The sequence below is a fragment of the Oncorhynchus nerka genome, linkage group LG1, assembly GCF_034236695.1.
Source record: "Oncorhynchus nerka isolate Pitt River linkage group LG1, Oner_Uvic_2.0, whole genome shotgun sequence".
Lineage (NCBI taxonomy): Eukaryota > Metazoa > Chordata > Actinopteri > Salmoniformes > Salmonidae > Oncorhynchus > Oncorhynchus nerka.
Genome location: NC_088396.1, coordinates 28584613 through 28606664, shown reverse-complemented (window position 1 = coordinate 28606664; position 22052 = coordinate 28584613). Strand labels below are relative to the sequence as shown.

Here is a 22052-nt window from a genome sequence, read left to right as displayed (position 1 = left end):
CTATGGCCAATATACCACAGTCAAGGGCTGTATCCAGGCACTCCGCATTATACAACACAACTCCACCTTTAAAATATTGCATTGTAGATACGGAAAGTTGAAAGTATGAACCATGCCGAGCGCAGGTGGATGAATTATTGTCATAATCAACCAAACATTTCCTATTACGGCTGTCCATTCTATCCCGGAAATATTTCAGAGTGGGAAATTGCTGGACGAGTACCTGCAGTTCGGCAACCATTCGAGTGACTTAGAGCGCAGTGCAATGTTTCCATCTGCGCAACAAGAATTACATGGGAGGACCCGAAAACAGACGGAAGTTTTCGCAGACGTCAAAAAACTATATAAGGGGTTCTAAACCAATGCTGTATAGCCTGACAATACATTTTTTTTCTCTTTGCGGTAAAAGTTGACAATTTCGTGTCCAACAGAAGTGCGCAACGATGTTTGGTCGAGTATCTTTCGTGTGTTTGCTTCTGGTGCTGTTATGCGATGTGGCATCGGTAGCCAAGGTGTCCAAGAAGTCCACCCGGGGCCGACAGTGTTTGGACTTACCGGAAGAAATCCTCGAGCAGATGTTTGGGCGGCTTTCGGTGGGCGTCCTGAGTGCGTTCCACCACACTCTGCAGCTTGCACCATTGGAGCGGAAGAATCTCACCTGCCCATCAGGGGGACGCCCTGTCCCCGACAGGAAGTCTCGGATTCCCGTCAACCTTCTCAGCCTGTCTCCCTGGGCATACAGGTAGGAATAACTGGGTCTAAATGTCAAGTGGGCCACAGTAATTATGAATGGGTCAATATAATTATATATGGTTCCCCTTCAACAGGATCTCCCACGACCCCGCCAGGTATCCCAGGTTCATACCCGAGGCATATTGCTTGTGTAAAGGCTGTCTGATAGGACCGTTTGGTCAGGAGAGCGACCAGTACCGCAGCACCCCCGTGTACATGCCCTCCGTCATCCTGCGACGCACAGGTTCCTGCGTTGGGGGGCGCCACTCATACACAGAGAGCTACGTATCTGTGGCCGTGGGGTGCACCTGTGTTCCCCTGCTGGAGAAGGATAGGGATGCGCAGAGCAGCAACCAGAGCCTGGAGAGAGAACAGACAAAAGCTGACGAGCTCAGCTCCAACGACAAGAACATATAAAACATCCATGGAAAGCAAGGCAATAGAATAAAGGGCCGTATGAAAATGGATGGTTGGCTGTTTAACACAACACGGTGTACCTAGCAGCAGCAGCAACTTTTGAACAGTAATATAACTCTAGACACACACTGCCACCTGCTGGTGAATGGAATTATATTTCATGATCATCTAAGCATGTTTCCAGGCTTTCATAAGTTTGTATTTTCTGTGTGTGTATATGAAATATTATTTACACTGAGGTCAAGCATACATGAATACCATTATTCACTTCAGAATTCTGTCATAAGGGACAAGAAATCATTAAAAACCATCCCCCGAGTCTTTGTTATCATGGTCCCCAAAATGAAACGTTGGAAGTCTTGACAGGCAATGGACATTGCCCAACATGTTGGCCTTCCTTGCGACAGTCACAGACAACATCAGTCACGTCCGTTCTGTGGGATGGATGAATGTCAGACATCACCAGCCAGTAAGGACATATATAAACAACGGGTTGAAGTAGCAGCCAGCTTGTGGTTAGGGAGGAAGCTGCATATATTCAGACCCATAAGTGTGTCTGAACCATAATGGTTCCTGATGAGGGAGGGAGAGCGGTGGAGCAGGAGGGATTAGATCAAAAAGCTGCAGAGAACCATTAATATGTATGAATACAATGTGTACTGTTTCAGGTGTGGAGAAGGACACAAGCCAAAGTGCACAGCCATGTGAGGTTCACCAGTGCAGGGCAGCACCTTGCCCAGGTACTTGACAGTCTGAGCGACCTTGGTGAGGCTCGTTCTATAATCCGGAATGCTTTACCAGTAGGGTTGGCGATATTACGATAGTATCGTCTATCGACGATGATTGACAGCCATTGTCGATGGTGACGACATAGCGATGTGATAGATGATGGTTTAGCCTATTTGATCTTTACTGGCGCAGCGCAGTAAAAAAACAGAGTCCGCAGTGCACAGCAGGGCAGCACTCGAGTAATTGTCCTATTCCCGATAGCTTATTTCAATATGTTATATACAGAACGCAAGAGAGGAATCTAAATCGAGAGCGGATGCATGGGCCTCATAGCCTAAACCTATTCCTAACTATATTGTGTCTAGTGGTTATAAAAAACAAGCTATATTCCCTTCTCTCTCCATTTGATAGGCTTTGTATGACTTTGGGCTATCCACGTTCATCGTTTTATGCATGGTTTTCTCCTGATAAAACAATGAATAAAGAATCCCTCTCAAACATTGTTTGAATAGCCTAAAAACACAAGGTAGCCAGGGAACTAATAATAAGCTAGAACAAATAACATTAATAGCCTATAGAAACATTGAATGACAACTTTAATAAAATTTTGGCTTATTAAGAAATAAAATATCCGTGCGGGGCGGAAAAACCTTGACCCTCCATGCGAGGTTTAAAACGAAATGACCAATAACCTATCCTCCTACTAGGCCTATCATAAAAGCTTTAAGACAAGTTAAAATGATCAACAATATCAATCAATTAATCAAATGTATTTATAAAGCCCTTTTTACATCAGCAGATGTCACAAAGTGCTATATAGAAACCCAGCCTAAAACCCCAAACCACAAGCAATGAAGCACGGAAAAACTCTCTAGAAAAGCAGGAACCTAGGAAGAAACCTAGAGAGGAACCAGGCTCTGAGGGGTGACCAGTCCTCTTCTGGCTGTGCCAGGTAGAGATTATAAGAGTACATGCATTAAGGCCAGATTGTTCTTCAAGATGTTCAAACGTTCATAGATGACCAGCAGGGTTGTAGAGGGTGCAACAGGTCAGTAACTCAGGAGTAAATGTCAGTTGGCTTTTCATAGCCGAGCATTCAGAGGTCGAGACAGCAAGTGCGATAGAAAGAGAGAGGGTCGAAAACAGCAGGTCCGGGACAAGGTAGCACGTCCGGTGAACAGGTCAGGGTTCCATAGCCGCAGGCAGAACAGTTGAAACTGGAGCAGCAGCACAACCAGGTGGACAGGGGACAGCAAGGAGTCATCAGGCCAGGTAGTCCTGAGGCATGGTCCTAGGGCTCAGGTCCTCTGGGAGAGGGGGGTAGAGAGGAAGAGAGAGAGAATTAGAGGGAACATTCTTAAATTCACACATGACAACAGATAACACAGGAGAAATACACCAGATATAACAGACTGACCTATTTTGCCAAAGCACAGCCCCAACAACACTAGAGGGATATCAACAGACCATCAACTTACTACCCTGAGACAAGGCTGAGAATAGCCCACGAAAGATCCCCTCTACCACACAAGATCCCCTCCACCAAGGGGGCACAAAACCAGACAGGAAGATCACGTCTGACTCAACCCACTCAAGTGACACACCCCTCCTATTTTATTTATTTCACCTTTATTCAACCAGGTAGGCCAGGTGAGAACAAGTTCTCATTTAAAACTGCGACCTGGCCAAGATAAAGCAAAACAGTGTGACAAAAACAACACAGTGTTACACATAAACAAACATACAGTCAATGACACAGAAAAATCGATGTACAGTGTGTGCAAATGTAGAAAGAGTAGGGAGTTATGGCAATAAATAGGCCATAGAGGCAACATATTTACAATTTAGCATTAACACTGGAGTGGTAGATGTGCAGATGATGATGTGTAAGTGAAGATACTGGGGTGCAAAAGAGCAAGAGGATAAATAACAATATGGGGATGAGGTAGTTGGGTGTGGTATTTACAGATTGGCTTTGTACAGGTACAGTGATCGGAAAGGTGCTCTGATAGCTGATGCTTAAAGTTACAGAGGGAGATATAAATGATTTTTGCAATTCATTCCAGTCAATGGCAGCAGAGAACTGGGGCTTTACCTAGCAAACTTATAGATGACCTGGGGCCAGTGGATTTGGCGATGAATATGTAGTGAGGGCCAACCAACGAGAGCATACAGGTAGCAGTGGTGGGTGGTATATGGGGTTTTGGTGACAAAACGGGTGGCAGTGTGATAGACTACATCCAGTTTGCTGAGTAGAGTGTTGGAGGCTATTTTGTAATTGACATCGCCGTAGTCAAGGATCGGTAGGATAGTTAGTTTTACAAGGGTATGTTTGGCAGCATGAGTGAAGGAGGCTTTGTTGAGAAATAGGAAGCCAATTCTAGATTTAATTTTGGATTGGAGATGCTTAATGTGGAGATGCTTAATGTGAGTCTGGAAGGAGAGTTTACAGTCTAACCAGACACCTAGGTATTTGTAGTTGTCCACATATTCTAAGTCAGAACCATCCAGAGTAGTAATGCTAGTCGAGCGGGCGGGTGCCAGCAACAATTGGTTGAAGAGCATGCATTTAGTTTTACTAGCATTTAAAAGCAGTTGGAGGCCATGGCAGGAGGGTTGTATGGCATTGAAGCTCGTTTGGAGGTTTGTTAACACGGTGTCCAAAGAAAGGCCTGATGTATGCAGAATCGTGTTGTCTGCGTAGAGCTGGATCAGAGAATCACCAGCAGTAAGAGCGACATCATTAATATAAACAGAGAAAAGAGTCGGCCCGAGAATTGAACCCTGTGGCACCCCCATAGAGACTGCCAGAGGTCCGGACAACAGCCCCTCTGATTTGACACACTGAACTCTGCCTGAGAAGTAGTTGGCGAACCAGGCTAGGCAGTCATTTGAGAAACCAAGGCTATTGAGTCTGCCGATAAGAACGCGGTGATTGACAGAGTCGAAAGCCTTGGCCATGTCGATGAAGACCAGGGTCCAGAGTAACGCAGAGGTCCTTCACAGTTTTATTTGAGACGACTGTACCATCAAGATTAATTGTCAGATCCAACAGCAGATCACTTTGTTTCTTGGAACCTAGAACTAGCATCTCTGTTTTGTCCGAGTTTAAAAGTAAAACATTTGCCACCATCCACTTCCTTATGTCTGAAACACAGGCTTCTAGTACAGGCAATTTTAAGGCTTCACCATGTTTAATCACAATGTACAGCTGTGTGTCGTCCACATAGCGGTGAAAGTTCTGTTTCCGAATGACGTCACCAAGAGGTAGAACATATAGTGAAAACAATAGCGGTCCTAAAACTGAACTGTCCACAAAGACTAAATATATCTTTGTGAGAGATAAGATCTAAACCAGGCAAGAACTTGTCCATGTAGACCAATTAGGGTTTCCAATCTCTCGTTACTGGCTTCCGGGTTTAGCGAGCAGTGTGTCAAGAAGCAGTGTGGCATTGGCAGGATCATGTTTTGGAGGATGCATGGCTCCTTCGCCTCTCCCGAGTCCGTACGGGAGTTGCAGTGATGGGACAAGACTGTAACTACCAATAGGATATCACAAATTTGGGGAGAAAAATAGGTAAAATGACTAGAATTGCATGAAATGTTAAGCATTTTTCCACCCTTACTCGTCTGTCCATTGTAGTCTGTGAACCAACAACCTTCTGGCCCACAGCGCTATCAAAATTCCTGCGTTGCCATGTAATGCTTACAGGATGAAGAGTTTTTAAAACTTCACAAGGCTCTGGTCTGTCCAAGAAGTGAGGAAAAAATGGTAGGCATGTTCTCGATCCCCTTAATTATTGTTTAATATATAGGGGAAGGTCACTTAAGAGTTCAGGGAGGATTAGGTTAAATATATTTTGCTGAAGGGAGGGGCCATACGTTTCCATGTAACAATTATAAATAACTTTCACTTTAAAGGAGTAGTTCTCTATTTTACAACTTGATGTTAATGGTCCCTCCCCCTGAGAAACAGTAATCCATGGTTCAGTTATCTTTAAAACAGCCACTACAAACTAAAGCTAACATTAGCCACCACCTGCTAACAATCAAGGGAAGTGATAATGTTCAAATCACTGAAAATCTATTCAAACAAACTCTGTATTTGGTTGGATGTTACTTAAGGTGATTTGGAGACTTTAAAAAAAACTAGCTTGTGTTGTGGCTAAAGTTAGCTGAAGTTTGTAGTGGCTGTTTAAAGAAAACTGAACAATGGATTATGGTTTCTCCTGGCCCATAGACTACTTTCAGGGTGAGGAACCATCTAACATCGTTTTAAAATCGTGAACTACACCTTTAACACGTGCAGATGGGCACTGGTACTGATGATTGTCAGTGTGCTTGTAAAACATTTTTGGGATACTACTTATACTTTTCACATTATAACCATATGAGAAATCCCAATGCATTTCAGGGGCCATATACTTTAATGGGGAAAACTCTGGTCATCACTAGTCTGTTGGAAGATGGAAATGCCATCTAAACTATAAAACATGCAGACTGGTCTGGAATGGTGTGCTTGTATACAGCTTACATTTTTTTTGTATAAAGCTACATAAGTATTTGGATTCACCACTTGTGTTGAACTGTTAAGGTACAAACTCCAAACCAACTTTGACATGTATAAAACTAACAACTTGCATTGCTTGTCAAAAGATTTGATTCCATTATTGAACTATAACTTTCAAATTAGCATAGAAGCTCCAGACTTCAAAGGCTAAATTTGTATTCACCATTGACTGTTCTGAAGCATTTCAGCTACAAAGACCACCAATGTTCACATGTGCAGACTGACTTCACAGGTTTTTTACCATTCCTACTTCAAACTAGAAAGCGTGTTGTATCCCCATTCATTTCAATGGCAGAATGCAAGCTTCAACATTCTAAACCTAAATCACTGCCACAAATGACTCAGAATGTTCAAACTAAAACATATGGTTTATGATAGTACTCTCTAGCCTACTATAACCACCTTAAAGTAGGTCACTATAACAAACAGCCTACAAAAACTCTATTCCTACCATTTCACAACCATAAACACTTCAACACTAAGCAAGCACACCACGTTTACTTCAGTAAATGTCATTTTCTGAAAATAATTTCTAAATTTCAACTATTTTTATTTCAGAGATATTGAAAGCACTTTTGGGTTTTATGTTGACAAGAATGATCAAAACTGGATGTGGAACTTGTTTGCATATTCTGTAGAACAGGACATTGAGATAGAAAAAAATGTATACAGAAGAGGAAAAACAACTCCATATTTTATATAATAAGTTTATGTACACTTTTACATTTCAATACAATTCAGTCAGGCATTCCAAAAGAACCAGGGTAGTGGTCTAAACAGAGGAAGGGCAGTGAGTCCACCTCAAATGCCATGGTTACAACAAGTGGCTCTGTTCCTTTTTTGGTTTGTTATTGCTTCCATTCAGTGTGTTTTGAAATGGAGATAGTGGCTGTGACATAGAAAAATATAACTAGACAGAAGATTGCTAAACTTCAAGGGCCCAAACTTCCTAAGGCCTCCAATTTTCTGGATATCGGCTGTGGGCAGTCAGGACTGAGACAAAAGGGTGGCATAGAATAAAATTACAATCTAGAACAATAAAGAAATCAAAATCCAAAGTTTTCAAACTTGCCCCCTTTTTCTTCAAGTGATCATAACCATAAAAATTCAGCTCCACTGCCATCTTATAAAAACTTTCAGTCAATGTTTTAAAATTTCCCCCACTTTTTTGGGAAAACATATATACACACTTGATGAGGACGAAGTGAATCGTTTTTTGTCATCGGCCCTCCAGTTAACAGGTTCAGCAACCTGAAGGTGGTGGGATCTAGCCTCTCGTGGTCATGGAGATGTGTGTGTGTGTGTGTGTGTGTGTGCTTCCACTGTGTTTTTGGTGTGTGTGACAGGCACAGTTGTTGCTGTAAGACACCTCTCAGCTTGGCCACACAGACACACTGGAGTCGACACACGACACAAACAAGAAAACCAAGGCACTCTGGGAGGGGAGAGAGGGTATGGGCATGGGGAGAGATGGAGGGACATAGCGTTCTCAGAACAGATTGGCCCCTCCTCCTGTGTTCATCCCAACCCTCCCACTGGCAAACGTAAACAATGATTGGATGATGGGACAGAGGGGGACAGCGGGCAAGTTCATCCCTCTCTGACCCCCCCACCACCAAATCGTAATCCCCGAAGCCACTGTACGTTTGTGCTGGGGGCCTTTGAGGAAAAAGGAGGGATTAGGGGGAGGAGCGGGTGTGAACCTGCCCAAACCACACCCTAGTCCAGTCCACAGCACAGCTCCCGTCAGTGTCTCAACCTCACCTATTTTTTTCCACACAGTCTAACAGTGCAGCTCATCAGCTCAGTCTGCCTGTCTTCTCAATGGTTTGGCTTGGTCAGATGTGGTCAAGGTAGGTAGGTAGATCTGTGAGCAGGTTGGATATAGAGGGGCTAGGAGGGAGGGGAGCTAATAGTTATTTGACACAAAGTAGCCCCCCTACATTGGACACAAACTCCTCCAGACTCTTGAGGAAGGCCACCTTCTGCTTGCGGTCCATGCTGGGCGGCGTGCTGCTGGCCATCAGCTTGTTGAAGGCATCGGCCAGTCTCTGGTAGATGACGGCGTCTCGCTGGGTGGCGAGCAGAGACTCCACCAGCTCCTGGTACTCCGCCTGGAGAGAGAATAGGAAATTACATCATATGAAGCCGACAGGAGGTACAACGTCCAGATCACCAGAGCCAATAAAAAGAATGAGATAGATGTGTGCAGGAAGTTTAAAAACAAAGGGTACTCACTTGATGCAGGCACACTAGTGTATAGAGAGCTTCTCCCGCTGCCACTGTGATCTCTGTGTTGTGTTTCTGCAGTACCAGCATGTCAAACACCAACTGGAGAGGGAGAGATTTTCCATTACAAAACATTTCCTCTTTTTGAGTATAATGGAATGAAGTAGACCTTGTAGTTAGGAGGAAATCCCAGGAGGGGGTGTCTCACCTTGAGGAAGTGGCGTGTGGCGATGAAGAGGGGCGTGTCTTTCTCCTGGGTCTTGGCACACTGCTCGGCCAGGGGAGACAGAGCCTCCAGACACAGCTGGCTGACCTCTGAACTCATGGATGTCATGCCCAGCTCTAGGGAGTACATGAGACTCTTAAACAGCTCCTCTGGTAACTGGGGGATCTTCTCAGGGAAGATCTCACAGATGAACGTGATAAGCTTGTAATACTGGTTACACAGAGACGGGAACTGAAAACACAGACAAACCAGTTTAACAACAGTTTGTAGTACAGTGACAATGTACATCAGTGATTACTTCGAGGAAGGAAGAAGCATTGTTTAACAATTGAGACTGGGCCCTGGGTCTTACCTTGAGTAGGTCCTGAGACATGAGAGGCAGAATAATGTTGACTCCAAACAGAACTACGTCTGCAGCTGACACCGACCGACCTGCCACTCCCGAACCCTGCTCCTGCCCCCGGAAAACCTCATCTGTTCCACCATCAACACACACACAAACCAGAGGATTCTGTAAGTTGACTATAGCTCAGCCTTCAACACCATAGTACCCGCCAAGCTCATGGCCTGAAATCCACCCTATGCAACTGGGTCCTGGACTTCCTGATGGGCCGCCCCCCAGGTGGTGAATGTAGGAAACAACACCTCCACTTCACTTATCCTCAACACGGGCCCAACAAGGGTGCGTGCTCAGCCCCCTTCTGTACTCCCTGTTCACTCTTGACTGCGTGGCCACACACGCCTCCAACTCAAATCATCAAGTTTGCAGACGACACAACAGTAGTACGCCTGATTACCAACAGTGACGAGAGCCAACAGGGAGGCAGAGTAGTGCCAGGACAACAACCTCTCCCTCAATGTCAAAACAAAGGAGCTGATCATGGACTTCAAGAAAAAGCAGCGTGAGCACATCCCTATAAACATCGACAGGACCGCAGTGGAGAAGGTGGAAAGCTTCAAGTTCCTCGGTGTATACGTCACTGACAATCTGAAATGGTCCACCCACACAGACAATGTGGTGAAGAAGGCGCAACAGTGCCTACGGCTTAGCCACTAAGACCCTCAGAAACTTTTGCAGATGCACAATTGAGAGCATCCTGTTGGGCTGTAATCACCACCTGGTATTTGCAACTGTGCCGCCCACAACCGCAGGGCTCTCCAGAGGGTGGTGCGGTCTGCCCACCGCATCACCGGAGGCACACTGCCTGCCCTCCAGGACACCTACAGGAAGGCCAAAAAGATCATCAAGGACAACAACCACCTGAGACACGGCTTTTTCACCCCGCTAACATCCAGAAGGCGAGGTCAGTACAGGTGCATCAAAGCTGGGACTGAGAGACTGAAAAACAGCTATCTATCAAGGCCATCAGACTGTTAAATAGCCACCACTAGCCGGCTACCACCCGGTTGGTTACTCAGTTCTGCACCTTAGAGGCTGCTGCTCTATGTACTTATAATCACTGGCCACTTTAACAATGGAACACTAGTCACTTTAATGTTTACACACTGCTTTACTCATCTCATATGGATAGATTGTATTTAGTCAATGCCACTTCAACATTGCTTGTCCTAATTTATATATTTCTTAATTCCATTATTTTACTTTTAGATTTGTGTGTATTGTTAGATATTACTGCACTGCCTAAGAGCTAGAAACACAGGCATTTCGCTACACCCGCAATAACATCTGCTAAATATGTGTATGTGATCAATACAATTTGATAAGTATTGAAAAATAACTAGGAACTGAAAGTATCGTACATAAATGTAGACTAATGTCATTGGGGATGGTGGAGATCTACAAACACCCACCGTCCACACCTGTGTCTGAGAAGTCAATGAACTCCTTAGAGAGCAGGTTGGTGAGCAGCTCCATGATGAGCAGCAGGTCCTGGTACTGGTCCTCCTCAGCAGCCACATCAGCCCTCTTCCTGCCCAGGTTGTTCTTAGAGTAGACCTGCAGCAGCGTCAGGCACACCTCGTACAGCTTCATAGACTTAGACTGGGGGTCAGAGAGGGAGAAGAGGTGGCTGTTAACTCTTTCCAGTGGAAGCCCCATATCCGATTACATTACTCTACACATGGAGGTCGGTTCACCTCGCCAAGGTAGCAGATCTGTTTGTGGGCGACCTCCACGAACACCTCAATGATGAGGTTGATCGTCTCGGGCGTGTTGCGGTACACCTCCATCAGGCCGATGCAACTGGACAGGAAGTCCATGAGGAAGCTGAAGAGAGACGCCACGTTGTCGATCTGCGTTGCCTCGGCGATGCCACATAGAGCCTCCAGGGTGGCAACGATCTCCCGCTTCACACTCTCCTCCTGACAGATCTGAGGAAAATTCTCCTGGTTGATCAAGTTGAGGAAGCGCTGCTGGAGGGGGTGCAGCACCTGGAGGAAGAGAAAGGAAGGGAGGAAGGAAGGGAGAGAGGTGATCAATCAACAGTTGTCACAAAGTGCTTTACAGTAACCTGGCCCAAAGATCAGCTGCAGGCTATTTTCATTCCCACTTCTTCTTGAATGGGCTACTGTACTGTACACACTAGTCACAGCAGCTGGAAGGCAAGACAGCTGCCGCCTCATTCATAGATCTCTACTAATGGCTTTGGAGTAGTCTTGCATTACTATAGAATGGCCTTCAAGATCATTATGAGGATCATTATCAAACATAGACTCTAGGGAGGTCTAATGGTTTTGGCTAAATCATTTGGCTTCGCCGTATGTTTACTGAAGTCTATAGGGAGAGTGGTTAAATAGAATCACCATAGTAGGGAAAATACATTTAATCGCACAACTTGTTACCAACTAAAGTCTATGGGAAAGAGAGCCTATATAGAGGAAATCTGAAGGGAAATGAAACTTGAGAGCTTTAAGTTATAGCTCCATTTCTCTGGGATCTTGGAAAGGCGTGTGTGTGCAAGTTAGTTCCATTCAGGGATTCAGAGTGTAGGGGTGTGACAAAATAAATGATGATTTGCCACAGATAGTCGTTAACAGTTGTAAAAATGGAAGAGAGTGAGACAGGGAAGCGGCAGCTGCAAAGATCTGTATGGCAGTACTTTGAGAAGTTAAATGAAAAGGTGATGAAATGCAAACTCTGCAAGGTAGAATTGAGCTACAGCAACAGTACAGGTGCAATGCTGAAAGAGGCACCGTGAGAGCCAAACTATTTCTGTCAGAAGTGCGATTATGGGCGGATCATCAACATCAATTATGGAGGGTTCCTCAACTAGATTCAGCCGAGGGCCAATTCTTTCTTGAGCGGATGGTCAGGGGGCCAGAACATACAGTTGAAGTCGGAAGTTCACATACACTTAGGTTGGAGTCATTAAAACTTGTTTTTCAATTTTCAACCACTCCACAAATTTCTTGTTAACAAACTATAGTTTTTGCAAGTCAGTTAGGACATCTACTTTGTGCATGACACAAGTCATTTATCCAACAATTGTTTACAGACAGATTATTTTACTTATAATTCACTGTATCACAATTCCAATGGGTCAGACGTTTACATATACTAAGTTGACTGTGTCTTTAAACAGCTTGGAAAATTCCAGAAAATTATGTCATGGCTTTAGAAGCTTCTGATAGGCTAATTGACATCCCTTGAGTCAATTGGAGGTGTACCTGTGGATGTATTTCAAGGCCTACCTTCAAACTCAGTGCCTGACATCATGGGAAAATCAAAAGAAATCAGTCAAGGAAAGTATGGTTCATCCTTGGGAGCATTTTCCAAACACCTGGAGGGACCACGTTCATCTGTACAAACAATAGTACGCAAGTATAAACACCATGGGACCATGCAGCCTTCATACCCCTCAGGAAGGAGACACATTCTGTCTCCTAGAGATTAACTTTCTTTGGTGCGAAAAGTGCAAATCAATCCCAGAACAACAGCAAAGGACCTTGTGAAGATGCTGGAGGAAACAGGTACAAAAGTATCTATATCCACAGTAAAGTCCTATATCGACATAACCTGAAAGGCCGCTCAGCAAGGAAGAAGCCACTGCTCCAAAATCGCCATAAACAAGCCACACTACGGTTTGCAACTGCACATGGGGACAAAGATCGTACTTTTTGGAGAAATGTCCTCTGGTCTGATGAAACAAAAATATAACTGTTTGGTCATAATGACCATCGTTATGTTTGGAGGAGAAAGTGGGAGGCTTGCAAGCCGAAGAACACCATCCCAACCGTGAAGCACAGGGATGGCAGCATCATGTTGTGGGGGTGCTTTACTGCAGGAGGGTCTGGTGCACTTCACAAAATAGATAGCATCATGAGGTAGGAAAATGATGTGGATATATTGAAGCAACATCTTAAGACCTCAGTCAGGAAGTTAAAGCTTGGTCGCAAATGGGTCTTCCAAATGGACAATGACCCCAAGCATACTTCCAAAATTGTGGCAAAATTGCTTAAGGACAACAAAGTCAAGGTATTGGAGTGGCCATCACAAAGCCCTGATCTCAATCCTATAGAAGATTTGTGTGCAGAACTGAAAAGGCGTGTGCGAGCAAGGTGGCCGACAAACCTGACTCAGTTACACCAGCTCTGTCAGGAGGAATGGGCCAAAATTCACCCAACTTATTGTATGAACCTTCTGGAAGGCTAGCTGAAACGTTTGACCCAAGTTAAACAATTTAAAGGCAATGCTTCCAAATACCAATTGAGTGTATGTAAACTACTGACCCACTGGGAATGTGATGAAAGAAATACAAGTTTAAATAAATCACTACTATTATTCTGACATTTCACATTCTTAAAATAAAAGTGGTGATCCTAACTGACCTTAAGACAGGACATTTTTACTAGGATTAAATGTCAGGAATTGTGAAAAACTGAGTTTAAATGTATTTGGCTAAGGTGTATGTAAATTTCCGACTAACTATAATTACAAATTGACCGCAAGAAGCCCAAACAGAGATGAATTTCAAACCTTGCTTACATTTGTATACAATCACATATCTCTTATGTGTGGGAATACTTTGGAACATAATTCCAAAATGTAAAAAAATACTTGGAGCTGATTTGCTGGTGTTTTTAGTCTATGTAAAAAAAGAAAAAATTTGCGGGCTAAGAAAACATGGGGGGCCAAATGAAACCACCCGCGGGCCAAATTCATCCCGCGGGCCACCAGTTGGGGAACCTTGCCCTAATGGCATATCTAGAACCAGAATACAAGATGCCATGTGGAAAAACTGACGGCCCTGATGAAGAAATATTACAATTATTGCTCTGCAAGTACAAAGCGTGAGCTCTCAAACACGATACATGGCGTTAACAACAGATTGTTGGACGTCTATGAACACACTGTCATACATTACTGCAACAATTGATGAGATGTGGGACATGAAGTACGTACTGACAAGATGGAAGCACACAACAGTACCTAAAACATCAATAGTTAATACCATCGTTGCTGACTGGGTGGGTGACAGCAGTAAGGTGAGCACTGTTTGGTAGGGTTTCCAAGAGTTACCATGGACACAAAATCCAAATTGGCAGATTGTAAAAATTCATGAAAACAACTTCCCTACCTCAGTCCAGTATTGCTGCTTGGTGTCTGAGTCCATGTGTGCGAAGCCCCCCAGAACCAGGGCCTTCATCAGGGTCCTTTGTACTGAGCTGGACAGCAGGTCCAGGGGAGGGCTGCGGCTGGCAAACTGCTTTGCTAAGTTCCACCAGTTCTCACACTGCACCACTATGTTGGCCCTGAGAGAGGAGGGATGGAGAAAGGTTTGTTGGCATGTGATAATCATTGGCGAGATACATTTCTCATCTACTATCACTCCACCACAAGGGGTAGTTGTTTCAAGCACCAACGTTTAGGCTCATTTGCTAACTAGATGTGTGTGTGTGCATTGTTCAAGTTGGGATACATAAGTCAGTGTCGGACCTCTCCCTCTTCTCCACCAGACAGACTAGTAGCTCAGCCAGTCAGTCAGTGTCGGACCTCTCCCTCTTCTCCACCAGACAGACCAGTCGCTCAGCCAGTCAGTCAGTGTCTCACCTCTCCCTCTTCTCCACCAGACAGACCAGTAGCTCAGCCAGTCAGTCAGTGTCTCACCTCTCCCTCTTCTCCACCAGACAGACCAGTAGCTCAGCCAGTCAGTCAGTGTCTCACCTCTCCCTCTTCTCCACCAGACAGACCAGTAGCTCAGCCAGTCAGTCAGTGTCTCACCTCTCCCTCTTCTCCACCAGACAGACCAGTAGCTCAGCCAGTCAGTCAGTGTCTCACCTCTCCCTCTTCTCCACCAGACAGACCAGTAGCTCAGCCAGTCAGTCAGTGTCTCACCTCTCCCTCTTCTCCACCAGACAGACCAGTAGCTCAGCCAGTCAGTCAGTGTCTCACCTCTCCCTCTTCTCCACCAGACAGACCAGTAGCTCAGCCAGTCAGTCAGTGTCTCACCTCTCCCTCTTCTCCACCAGACAGACCAGTAGCTCCACCTGACTAGTAGCTCAGCCAGTCAGTCAGTGTCTCACCTCTCCCTCTTCTCCACCAGACAGACCAGTAGCTCAGCCAGTCAGTCAGTGTCTCACCTCTCCCTCTTCTCCACCAGACAGACCAGTAGCTCCACCTGACTAGTAGCTCAGCCAGTCAGTCAGTGTCTCACCTCTCCCTCTTCTCCACCAGACAGACCAGTAGCTCCACCTGACTAGTAGCTCAGCCAGTCAGTCAGTGTCTCACCTCTCTCTCTTCTCCACCAGACAGACCAGTAGCTCCACCGTGTCGTTAGCCAGTTCAGGTTCAGAGCTCCACACAGACAGGTTGTTGATCACTTTCTCCAGCAGGTATCCCACAATCCACTGGGCCCCCTCCGTGTCGGCCCCGAACGCAGTGCTCAGGGGTATACTGATCTGAAGGAGGAATGAAAAGAGTGAGAAAGATAGGTGTGAAATGGTTTGAGGCATAGATGAAAATCACTGCAACACTTGAACAGATCACATCATAAATAGCCATGGCAGCTGATGTCAGTCAACTGGCTGTACAGTCCAGTCCAGTGGTTTACTGCACTGCTCCACACCATGCCACGACCCACAGCAAACCCGGTTTTACAAGACACACTTCCAGAGAGTACACTGGTGTTAAGGTGAAATTACACTGGTGGTGTAAACATAACAGAACTCTACAAGGAGGCCTTTACAGGGATACTTTAAGAACACTTAAGAGCTCTCAGAGCTTAGCTACTGTAGACAGTGATGGAGGACAATCCCTGGCATTTTCACCTCAAGTGTCCAGTGGCCGCCTCCTCATCAGTTAATGTCACAAAGACTATTTATGAAGTCATCTGTCAAATCCATGCCAAGTCCATTACCATGCCAGTGTTATTGTTATATTTAAACTTTGTTTAACTAGGCAAGTCAGTAAAGAACAAATTCTTATTTACAATGACAGCCTAGGAACAATGGGTTAACTGCCTTGGTGCGACAGGTAGCCTAGTGGTTAGAGCGTTGGGCCAGTAACCGGAAGGTTGCTCGATCGAATCCCAACGCTGACAAGGTCGAGCAACCTTCCGGTTACTGGCCCAACGCTCTAACCACTAGGCTACCTGCCGCACCATGTTATAGGGCCTTCACACTCAGAGGGTTGGAGTGAGAAGTGTTATTATGGACGACCACATTAAGACAAATCAGACAGTGGTGTCTGGTGTATGGGGTGTGAACGTTTCAACAAAATTGTGATCTTTAACGTTAAGAGAAAAAAAAAACTAACTGAATATACACTACCGCCCAAAAGTTTGGGGACACTTAGAAATGTCCTTGTTTTAAGAAAAGCAATTTTTTTGTCCATTAAAATATCAAATAGATTTTTATGGAATATCTACATTGGCGTACAGAGGTCATTTATCAGTGTCATTTATCATTTATCTGTGTTCCAATGCCACGTTGTGTTAGCTAATCAAAGTTTATCATTTGAAAAAGCTAATTGATCATTAGAAAACCCTTTTGCAATTATGTTAGCACAGTTGAAAACTGTTGTTCTGATTAAAGAAGCAATAAAACTGGCCTTCTTTAGACTAGTTGAGTATCTGGAGCATCAGCATTTGTGGGTTCGATTACAGGCTCAAAATGGCCAGAAACAAAGAACTTTCTTCTGAAACTCGTCAGACTATTCTTGTTCTGAGAAATGAAGGCTATTCCATGAAACTGAAGATCTTGTACAACGCTGTGTACTACTCCCTTCACAGAACAGTGCAAACTGGCTCTAACCAGAATATAAAGTGTGGGAGGCCCCGGTGCACAACTGAGCAAGAGGACAAGTACATTAGAGTGTCTAGTTTGAGAAACAGACGCTTCACAAGTCCTCAACTGGCAGCTTCATTAAATAGTACCCTCAAAACACCAGTCTCAACGTCAACAGTGAGGGGGCGACTCCAGGATGCTGGCCTTCTAGGCAGAGTTGCAAAGAAAAAGCCATCTCTCAGACTGGCCAATAAAAATAAACAATTAAGATGGGCAAAAGAACACAGACACTAGACGGAGCAAGATTGGTCTGTCCATAACATTTTTTTCCAATCTAAGTTTGAGGTGTTCGGATCACAAAGAAGAACATTCGTGAGACGCAGAAAAAATGAAAAGATACAGGAGGAGTGCTTGACGCCATCTGTCAAGAATGGTGGAGGCAATATGATGGTCTGGGGTGATTTGGTGGTGGTAAAGTGCGAGATTTGTACAGGGTTAAAGGGATCTTGAAGAAGGAAGGCTAACACCATACCCTGTGGACAGCGCTTAATTGGAGCCAATTTCCTCCTACAACAGGACAATGACCCAAAGCACAGCTCCAAACTATGCAATAACTAATTAAGGAAGAATCAGTCAGCTGGTATTCTGTCTATAAGGGAGTGGCCAGCACAGTCACCGAATCTCAACCATATTGAGCAGTTGTGGGAGCAACTTGACCGTATGGTACGTAAGAAGTGCCCATCAAGCCAATCCAACTTGTGGGAGGTGCTTCGGGACGTATGGGGTGAAATCTCTTCAGATTACCTCAACAAATTGTCAAATAGAATTCCAAAGGTCTGCAAGGCTGTAATTGCAGCAAATGGAAGATTATTTGACGAAAGCAAAGTTTGAAGGACACAATTATTATTAATTAAAAATGATTTATAACCTTGTCAGTCTTGACTATTTCCTAATAATTTTGCACCTCATTTCATGTATGTTTTCATGAAAAACAAAGACATTTCTTAGTGACCCCAAACTTTTTAATGGTAGAGTATATATTTGTTTATTACAAAATGTAAAATCACAAAACTACCACTAACAGGTACCGATCATCATCATAAAGTGAAAATAAAAATGTTACAAATACCTAATGAAACAATCATGTAACGTTAGGAGGAAAAAACTACTATTTATTTAACTAGGCAAGTCAGTTAAGAACAAATTCTTATTTACAATGACTGCCTACTACACCGGCCAAACCCAGACAACGCTGTGCCAATTGCGTGCCGCCCTATGGGACTCCCAATCACGGCCGGTTGAGATAATGCAGGGTGTCTGTAGTGATGCCTCTAGCAAGGAGAATTTACCACAAGTTGTAGAAACATTTCAAGGATGATCAATGGAAACAGGATGCACTGGAGCTCAATTTCGAGTCTCATAGCAAAGGGTCTGAATACTTATATAAGATGTTTTTAACTTTTTCTAAATTTGCAAACATTTCTAAACCTGTTTTCACTGTCATTAAGGATTGTTTGTAGATTGAGGGGGAAAAAACTATTTAATCCATTTTAGGACAAAAGGCTGTAACGTAACAAAATGTGGATAAAGTTAACAGTTCTGAATACTTTCCGAAAGCACCTTATTTATCATCTCATCTGATTACATAGTATCACTGTCTTGACTGCCTAAAACTGAGATAAGGAGCTAGCTAATGTTAGCTAGGGTGATGGAGACTACATAACTTTCTCCCCTTCCGAATCCTACAGTGAATAACAACAAATCCATTCAAATTATTACTACCTGTTGGCTCTTGGTGTTGTAGCTGGTCCTTCTCATTTAACTTTTTAACATTCAACTTTTTAAATTCCATCTTCCATTGATTAGCCTAGAAATATCCTAATAACTTGCACCTTGGAGGATCTAGCTCTATGACTGTAGCCTAGTGCTGGTTTGATGACTTGTGATTGGACGACAACAAGCTACACGCGCTACACTCCTGAAAAGAACCAGCAGCATAAATAATGTATTCTGTCAGCGGGAAGCGCGATATAGACCATCTGCATTGTGAATTCACATGGAACTGTGTGAATTTGTCTTATTGTTTTAACGGGAAACCGTTTAAAAAATGGCAGCTTAAACATTAAGATTTTTTTCTCCATTTGTCACACCCCTAGTCTGGTGGTAGTTGTACCTGTCCATAGAGTTTCTCGTCCACCAGTAGGTAAGTCTTAGCCCAGCGTTTGAGGAACCACACAATGTCCTTCCCCATCTGAGGGCTGAGCAGCTCTGTCAGACTGGCCCTGGTGGCCCTGGACTCTACCTCTGACGTCCTCAACACCGCTGACAACAACCTGAGAGAGGGGACAGGGAGAGTGAAGGAATGATAGAGGTTAAAGAGAAAGAAATGGAAAAAGAGAGAAGGAAAAAAGGAGAGCGTGATAGCAAGGGAAGTGAGAGGAGGAAAAAGAGGTGGATGAATTGTAATAAGAAGCCAAGGCCAGGATGAGCAAGAGGAGGGAAGGGGAAGAACAAAAGAAAGAGGTAGGGATTTAGTCTGTTCATTTCAGTAACTCTGACAACAAATGACCACGTTGACCCACACACACACACACGTGACAAAGTCCAGAGAGATAGAGGGCTTAGTGCAGCTTAGTGTTCTGTATGTAAGAGATGGGCCTCAGTACGTGCCCACGCAGCATGACAGTGCACTGTTTCACATTGTTTGCAAAAACAAAAGCCCATTGACATTAACAGAGCCGGGGTCGCACAGTGTTATTAGGAAATCTGATGCCCGGCCTCTTGCCTTTCCATTCCTCTGTGCCCCCTCGCCCCCACAAAGAACAATCCAGAGCCCACTATCACGACCCCCACCACCTCAAATTCCCTATATGATTGCCCATGTACCCCCGACACCAAAAGCACACGTGCAGACACGCACACACTACCCCAGCCCCCTACTAGTCTTAGCAGCACCTGGCCATGCCTTAAATTAATGTTGGGGAGTGGTGGTCTGGGGCTGGTGCTGCTCTATGGCTGGCTAGGCCGCTACGCCATCATGTGTGTGTCCAAGATCCTGTGTGTGTGTGTGTGTGTGTGAGTGGCTAGCATGGCTCGGTCTGTACCAGGGCATTCCCCCTCTGTGGCGCTGGCACCACACCCCCAGGGGGCCACTCCCAAAAGGGTGGCTCATTGGCCCTGCACGTAATATTCTCTCTACCATTGTACTGTACTGGTGGTGCGAGGAACCAATACCTATATCTGTTGCCGCTTAAAAAAAGCCTTCTGTTGGCTTCAATGGACAGTTTCTGTGCCAGATGGCTTGTGTAGTGATATGTGGACCTTTGTGCCCCGTCTGGAAAATACTATAAGGGAAAGGCTGCTGCCATGCCACGGGACAGTAGGTTTTTACAAGGCACACTTCGGACAGACAGCACACTGGTGTGAACGTGACAGAGCACTACAACCAGTTAACAAGTACACCACTTAGAGCTCAGCTTCTGTAGACAGTGGGGGGAGCTGTTCATTAGATCACTGACTGAGACAATGAGGGGAGACTGTCCAAGCTGTACATTAGAACAGTGACTGAGACAATGAGGGGAGACTGTCCAAGCTGTACATTAGATCAGTGACTGAGACAATGAGGGGAGACTGTCCAAGCTGTTCATTAGATCACTGACTGGGACAATGAGGGGAGACTGTCCAAGCTGTTCATTAGATCACTGACTGGGACAATGAGGGGAGACTGTCCAAGCTGTTCATTAGATCACTGACTGAGACAATGAGGGGAGACTGTCCAAGCTGTTCATTAGATCACTGACTGAGACAATGAGGGGAGACTGTCCAAGCTGTTCATTAGATCACTGACTGACACAGTGCGTTTTAGACCCATTATTTGATGGATTATAGCGCAGATGAGCAACTCTGGTCCACTGACGAGGGCCTGAGTGTGTTGGTTTTAGTCATTCCTTTCAAACCAGCAATCCAATTTAGATCTGGGAATTTGATACGAAACTAGGTGTTTGCAATTAAGTAGTCCCTCCCTTACCTGATGACAGAGTCTGTCCTGTTGCATCCTGGGATAGATGAGGCCTTCTCTCCAGGGGAGCCCAGTATCTGCAAGGTGGTGTTGATGTCTACCTCAGTAGAGTGGTTGATAGAATACTCCATCACCTCAGCCGGGATCAGAGGAGTCTCACCCTGAGGGTCATCTGCCAGGAGGTAGCCTGGAACACACACACAAATCACTTGCATTCACAATTACAACTAGGACCAGTCAGAAACAATCCATTATGGAGGCACTTAATAAGAAAACGTTGTCAAAAGGAGCAAACATCAAACTCTGAGCACACTAAGAGAGAACCAACTAGGGGTGCAAATTGAGTTATGCACTGAAGGGAAATTCTATAGCCAATGGGAATGCTAAAATGTACTATACAGCAAAGCAGTTGGTTCGTGGAGGGTCAGGCCACCAGTTGTGCAACATTCCTGCCATGCACCAATACACCAGCGCAGTGTGCCTCCCAGCCTAAATTTAGTCCCTAAAAACAACTAAGGAGATCTAAGGACATAGTCGATGCCCCCCAGAGTGCAGTTAGGTTTAATTTTATGCTAATGGTCAATAAAACGGACTGAATGCTAAAAAGATTTGTTACACAATAAATCCATGCATAAAACAACAAGGGACCACTGATGGAAATGAGCATGTAAACAACACTAGGTTCTGTTTTAGGACCACTACACACACACACACCCTCCCTCTTGGTGATGTCATCCGGAAAAATAATGTCAACTTTCACTATGTGGACGACACACAGCTGTACATTTGGATGAAACATGGTGAAGCCCCAATATTCCCTACCCTGGATCCCTGTGTTTCAGACATAAGGATGGGGCGGAGGTAGCCTAGTGTCTAGAGCGTTGGGCCAGTAACCAAAAGGTTGCTCGATCGAATCCCCAAGCTGACAAGGTAAAAAAAAATCAGTC

General features: G+C 44.7%; 2 protein-coding genes across 2 annotated transcripts in view; one reads left to right on the top strand and one right to left on the bottom strand.

Moving 5' to 3' along the window:
• Positions 1-204: 204 nt before the first annotated feature.
• On the top strand, positions 205-1467 carry il17d (interleukin 17d). Its single transcript, XM_029662688.2, has 2 exons — positions 205-742; positions 828-1467. The coding sequence occupies exons 1-2, from the start codon at positions 444-446 to the stop codon at positions 1147-1149; spliced, it is 621 nt and encodes a 206-aa protein (XP_029518548.1). The 5' UTR covers positions 205-443; the 3' UTR covers positions 1150-1467.
• A 5672-nt stretch (positions 1468-7139) lies between these two features.
• Positions 7140-22052, bottom strand: part of LOC115128745 (exportin-4) — a 53835-nt gene continuing 38922 nt past the window's right edge. Inside the window, exons 13-22 of the mRNA XM_065017805.1 lie at positions 21115-21292; positions 19261-19420; positions 15592-15761; positions 14441-14615; positions 11001-11294; positions 10716-10905; positions 9256-9377; positions 8886-9134; positions 8687-8779; positions 7140-8562 (exon numbers count right to left, since the gene is read on the bottom strand). Coding sequence (XP_064873877.1) covers positions 8365-8562; positions 8687-8779; positions 8886-9134; positions 9256-9377; positions 10716-10905; positions 11001-11294; positions 14441-14615; positions 15592-15761; positions 19261-19420; positions 21115-21292 — 1829 coding nt within the window. The 3' untranslated portion in view covers positions 7140-8364. The remainder of the gene's footprint in view (positions 8563-8686; positions 8780-8885; positions 9135-9255; positions 9378-10715; positions 10906-11000; positions 11295-14440; positions 14616-15591; positions 15762-19260; positions 19421-21114; positions 21293-22052) is intronic.

Coding starts and splice junctions, on each gene's coding strand:
- il17d (XM_029662688.2), top strand. CDS start 444: ATGTTTGGTCGAGTATCTTTCGTGTGTTTGCTTCTGGTGCTGTTATGC. Junction 743..827: donor CTGTCTCCCTGGGCATACAG/GTAGGAATAACT, acceptor CCCCTTCAACAG/GATCTCCCACGACCCCGCCA.